Genomic DNA, 6,186 nt, shown 5'->3' on the forward strand with positions numbered 1-6,186 from the left:
TATTGACAGGGGGCCAGAAATAGGGCTAATTTAACATTATTGACAGGGAGCCAGAAATAGGGCTAGTTTAACAGTATTGACAGGGGGCCAGAAATAGGGCTAGTTTAACAGTATTGACAGGGGGCCAGAAATAGGGCTAATTTAACATTATTGACAGGGGCCAGAAATAAGGCTAATTTAACATTATTGACAGGGGTCAGAAATAGGGCTAATTTAACATTATTGACAGGGGTCAGAAATAGGGCTAATTTAACATTATTGACAGGGGTCAGAAATAGGGCTAATTTAACATTATTGACAGGGGCCAGAAATAGGGCTAATTTAACATTATTGACAGGGGCCAGAAATGGGGCTAATTGAACAGTACTGAAATACAATGTGTAGTTGTTAGAGCAGAATACAAGGAACAGGGCATCTCAGAATACAGAAGACTAGAGAGTGTTTTAAAGTCCGCATTGGTTAAAATCTTGCGGGATGAGTGTGTGTGTCAGTGCGTGCGTGCCTCCGTGTGAATGTATCTGTTAACCTATGTGTGTGTTTATGGTGTACCTGAAAAGCTGAGCAGCTTTGGAGTCAGTGTGGTCCCCTGGGTCACATCCCACTTTATCCAGCCAGTCTGTTCTTCTGGGTCACATCCCACTTTATCCAGCCAGTCTGTTCTCCTGGGTCACATCCGAAGGCGGCAATGTAATATCCACTGGCACTTAGAGGTCACCTCTTCCTTGACTAACATTCCTGGAGTTTGGGAGCAGTGTTGTCATGCCCATACAGGCCACAGGGGCAAATGCCCCATCAGATTTGTCTGATGAAAAAAAAAGCAACCAATTACTAAATGTACTGTATAAGACTCATATTCATTTCAATCTTTGACCCACAGTTTAGCAAAAGCAGAGGAGCATATTTAGTTTCTTTAAAAAATATATACACCTCTGTTCAGGAGGATACAGACAGCTGAGGTACGCTTAGATATGCAGAAAAATTAACCTTTTTTAAAATAGAATTAAGCATAATGGTTATGGCTCTAGATTGCTAGAAAATGCTGTTTCCGGTGTTTTAAAAAAATGCTACATTCTCCACCCCTAACCCTTCCTCATGTACTTCGTGCCATTTCAGAGTTTTGGGCTGCATGGCAGCCTTGTTTGGGAGTCTGATGTTATTCCTTTGAAGTTGTCAAAAAGCCTTGTGGTAATTTGTATAAATGGAGAGCTCTCTTTGCAAAGTATAGTGCCGAAAACATTTTGAATCCTCTTTTATGTGTTCGGCCATTTGGAGCTGGCCAGTATTGTGGAACTGTCTATCATTCCTACTACCTAACTGTTTTTTGAGTAAGATTCAGGGTTTGTTCTCCATAGCTTTTAGACAGTGTTTTCACTTTGTACTACGTTGCTTATGTAACAGTATAATTTTAAACAGTCCCCTCGCCCATACCCGGGCGCGAACCAGGGACCTTCTGCACACATCAACAACAGTCACCCACGAAGCATCGTTACCCATCGCTCCACAAAAGCCACGGCCCTTGCAGAGCAAGGGGAACTACTACTTCAAGGTCTCAGAGCAAGTGACGTAACCAATTGAAACGCTATTTAGCGCACACCGCTAACTAAGCTAGCCGTTTCACATCAGTTACACTTACCCTGTTTGACCAGGTGAATGAGGACCTCAAAAGCTTTTCCGCAGCAACCAGTCTTTAATCCAGTAAAGGCACTTTACAATGTAAAGCATAATTCTTTAAACGAGAACAGACTGGAGACTTGATCAAGAACTGCAGGTTGCCTCGGGAAGGCACTTGAACGTAGCAGACTCAGACAATTGCTCACCACGCAGCATCTGAGGGAAACACGACACGACAGGGCGATACACAGACACAGCACGGTGAACAATAGACAAGGATCCGACAGGGCAGGAACGGAAAACAAGGAGAGAAATAGGGACTCTAATCAGGGAAAAGGAAGGGGAACAGGTGTGGGAAGACTAAATGATTGATTAGGGAATAGGAACAGCTGGGAGCAGGAACCGATTGAAGAGAGGAAGGGAGAGAGAAAAAGGGGAACGAACCTAAAAAGACCAGCAGGGGGAAAACGAACAGAGGGAAAAGCAAAATGACAAGACAAAATAAGACAAAACATGACACTTACTGGTCTCGATTATCCAGCACATTCTCTGATTTTACTGTAGCCTTTACAGTGTTCTTATCCTATGAATGTCCTTTAAATTGGCACTACAGGAATCTGTTGATAAATAAAGATTCTACATTGTTCTTCTGTAGCGATGTGCGCTGAGAGTCAGGACGCAAGTTCAGGGAGCGAGTGTTTAAAAAATCAAATAAATAACCACAACAAAAACCACGACTAACGCACAGACTTAACACTGGAACCGAAAACAATGACGCCTTGGGAAGGAACCAAAGGGAGTGACATATATAGGGAAGGTAATCAGGGAAGTAATGGAGTCCAGGTGAGTCTGATGATGCGCAGGTGCGTGTAACGATGGTGACAGGTGTGCGCCATAACGAGCAGCCTGGTGACCTAGCGGCCAGAGAGGGAGCACACGTAACATCTTCCATGTTCCGTGGCTGTACGTAGGCTTACATGGACTGAGGAGATTGTCCCTCTCTGCAGGAGAGGCAGTGATGTGTCTAAGAGAAAGTATCTTTCATTTAACAGCTCTCCTCTCCACCAAAGTGCTACTGGAATTTCTCCTCTAAAACGTGTAGCTCTGTTTGGTAGTGAACTGATGGGTAAAAGCACTTGATTAGGACTGCAAAATAAATACATCTGTCACAAACACCTCCTCCTCATTCAAATAAACCAGGATGGATCTGATATGTTTTTTAAACTTACTTGACCATCTAGGTTTGTGCTTCAGGCTATTTCTGATGACTTGACATGCTCATGAGTTCTGTAATATTATCAAAGTATGAACACATTCCTCAGATGACTTCTAAAACATGACTTTGTTGATGTTCACAATATTGACACCATAAAGAACATACGTGTTCAAGGACAGTAGGGAAACAGACCTCTCTGAGAATCTCTAAAGTTTCAGTTTGGTAATTAGCATCCAACCTTTAAGTTTACTACACAGACACATAAGTCATCACCTGTCAGTACATGGGCCTGTGTGATGTTTATGTGTTCACAGCTCTCTGACTGTTTCTTTTTCTCTGCAGGAACTTCTACTACATAACCATGCTGCGTGACCCCGTCTCCCGCTACCTGAGCGAATGGAAGCACGTGCAGCGCGGCGCCACCTGGAAGACCTCCCTGCACATGTGTGACGGGCGCTCGCCCACGCAGGACGAACTGCCCACCTGCTACAGCGGGGACGACTGGTTGGGCGTCACCCTGACCGAGTTCATGGACTGCCCATCCAACCTGGCCAACAACCGGCAGGTGCGCATGCTGGCCGACCTCAGCCTGGTGGGCTGCTACAACCTGTTATCCATGAACGAGAGCGAGCGCAACCACATCCTGCTGGGCAGCGCCATGAACAACCTGAAGAACATGGCCTTCTACGGCCTGACCGAGTTCCAGCGCAAGACGCAGTACCTGTTTGAGCGGACGTTCAGCCTGCGCTTCATCGCCGCCTTCACGCAGATCAACAGCACGCGCGCCGCCAACGTGGACCTGAGCGAGGCTGTGCGCCGCCGCATCGAGGAGCTAAACTACCTGGACGTGCAGCTGTACGAGTACGCCAAGGACCTGTTCCTCCAGCGCTTCCAATACACCCGCCAGCGGCAGCACCAGGAGGAGCGCTTGAAGAGGCGCGAGGAGCGCCGTTGGCTGCGGGAGCAGAGGGAACAGAGCAGGGACTCTCTCCCCAAACGACAGGTGGGCGGGGGAGGGGGCGGAGACGAGCTGGCCACCACCACCGAAGACTACACCAGCCAGGTGGCTCGCTGGTGAGGTCCCACACCTGACCACCCAGAGATAGGCACAGAACAGTCAGTCTCACATGGTACTCTCTCTCTCTCTCTCTCTCTCTCTCTCTCTCTCTCTCTCTCTCTCTCTCTCTCTCTCTCTCTCTCTCTCTCTCTCTCTCTCTCTCTCTCTCTCTCTATTTCTCTATTTCTCTATTTCTCTATTTCTGTCTACTATCTCTCTCTCCCCATCTCTCCCCTCTCTCTCTCTCTCTCTCTCTCTCTCTCTCTATTTCTGTCTACTATCTCTCTCTCCCCATCTCTCCTCTCTCTCACTCTATCTCATATATTTCTCTCTCTCTCCCCTTTCTCTCTGTTTCTGTCTACTATCTCTATATATCTCTCTTTCTCAGTTTCAGCTCTGCTAAAGTTTCTTGGTTTGTTTTGGTGCTCCTGAACTTTCCTGCCTATCAGTCACAGTTAGCTATAATCATGCAGGTTGTGATAACTCTTAAAGAGAACACAATAAAAAGGCGCTGCTTATAATTACTTTTTTAATTGCAATTTAGTGAGAGTTTACATGAACACTAATAATACGACCTTAAACAGATTATGGCAGTAAGCAGACTCTGCAATAGTCATCTAAACACCTTACTCTGTGATCATTTTAGGCCCTCGTGCTCACGTCGTCACACTCTGTGGTTTTCCATGGTGGTGGAGCCCACGTCAACACCACTGTTGGATCAGCTAATCTGATGTGTTGTTCTGTTATGAGCATTCCGACTATCCAATGACAATATTTTCATTAAAATATGAATTTACTTCTGATTTGATAGTTCTGTCTCGTCACTGAGCACAGTTTTGGTCCATTAACCGTAACCTGTGAGTGGAATTGTTTATGTTGTTTACGTTAGTTTGTATCCAGTTCGTTGATTTACTGTAATGTAATACTAATCCATGATCCAAATTAGGCCTGCGCTTGAACTAAAAAGCCTGCTAAATTAATAATCTCTATTGAAAGTGCTTTTTTGACCAAGAATACGCAGCATCTGGTAAAACTAGTCCTTTGCGTTTTAAGTAATTGTTTGAGCTAATAAATTATTATAATGGTGTGTGTGTATATACCTCCTTCTGTGTGTGTGTGTGTGTGTGTGTGTGTGTGTGTGTGTGTGTGTGTGTGTGTGTGTGTGTGTGTGTGTGTGTGTGTGTGTGTGTGTGTGTGTGTGTGTGTGTGTGTGTGTGTGTGTGTGTGTGTGTGTGTGTGTGTGTGTGTGTGTGTGTGTGCGCGCGCTCATGTATGTGTGTGTTTTTGTCATCATTGTATATTGGTCACAATGCCATTGAGCCAACACACCCACTATGGTAATACATTACCTCATCATTTTCAAATCAACATTATGGATACAATTACCATGAGTGTTTTTTCACTTTTCTTTCAAAACGATGGAATGGGCTGTGAAAATATCGCCCTGACGAAAACAATATCTTATTTTCATGTAGTTGTTATCTGCTCAAACTTACAGTAGTGTGATGTATATATTGATGCAAAGTCTGGAAAGTCTGAAATGAATATGTCAAAACCTATGATCTCTGTGTAAATGAAGTGATGAAAGTGGACCTAAAAAGGTCATGTCACACTAGATATTGTACTGCCATTCCCTAATCCCTGTGATAGGCCATGTTGTGATAGAGTGATTTGAATAAACTTCAACTGTCATTCAACTTAAGTGCACATCTTTGAATAACAGATAATCTTACATTTATGTATTGCAAAATTTGTCTTAAAGGAAAGGGGTTATATATCATCACTCTGGGAAGTGGTGTTTAAGGTTAACTTTCTAAATGTATGAATCTGTATGTTTCTGGTCAAATTATTGTGTATGAAAAGGGAGGTCTCGATTCCATTTGACGTGTCATACTTCATCGGCATTTTTCTTGTCAGGTCTACAAAGCTGGGTGAATACTCCTTCAGATATTAGACATAAATGCCTTGATCAACCATGGCCAACCTCTGACTGGAATCACTTGTATAAAACCAGATTCATTAGAAATGTTATTGAAGGACATTTAACCGCATGCATACATGAGATCTCAATATTTAAATGTAATTCCAGTTACAAGCACTAGGTTCGGCCATGTTAGTAAACAGCCCAAATAAACACTGTCCCAGTAATGTGACCAGGCATCCAACATACTGTACCTCTTCTTCATCAGTAGGCTATGCACTGTCAATATGCATATATAACCGTGTTTACATGAATTATTAGCATTGGTTGTGTTAGCAAAATGTTGGCCTTTATTATTTCCATCAATATTTTGATATTCAC

At 43.8% G+C, this 6,186-nt stretch overlaps 1 protein-coding gene across 1 annotated transcript in view; it reads left to right on the forward strand.

Annotated features, from left to right (window-relative positions):
- Positions 1-5,918, forward strand: part of LOC124030820 (heparan-sulfate 6-O-sulfotransferase 3-B-like) — a 149,877-nt gene extending 143,959 nt beyond the window's left edge. Inside the window, exons 2-3 of the mRNA XM_046342014.1 lie at positions 3,170-3,901; positions 4,531-5,918. Coding sequence (XP_046197970.1) covers positions 3,170-3,901; positions 4,531-4,615 — 817 coding nt within the window. The 3' untranslated portion in view covers positions 4,616-5,918. The remainder of the gene's footprint in view (positions 1-3,169; positions 3,902-4,530) is intronic.
- Positions 5,919-6,186: the final 268 nt, after the last annotated feature.

Source organism: Oncorhynchus gorbuscha, linkage group LG01 (assembly GCF_021184085.1).
Source record: "Oncorhynchus gorbuscha isolate QuinsamMale2020 ecotype Even-year linkage group LG01, OgorEven_v1.0, whole genome shotgun sequence".
Classification (NCBI taxonomy): domain Eukaryota; kingdom Metazoa; phylum Chordata; class Actinopteri; order Salmoniformes; family Salmonidae; genus Oncorhynchus; species Oncorhynchus gorbuscha.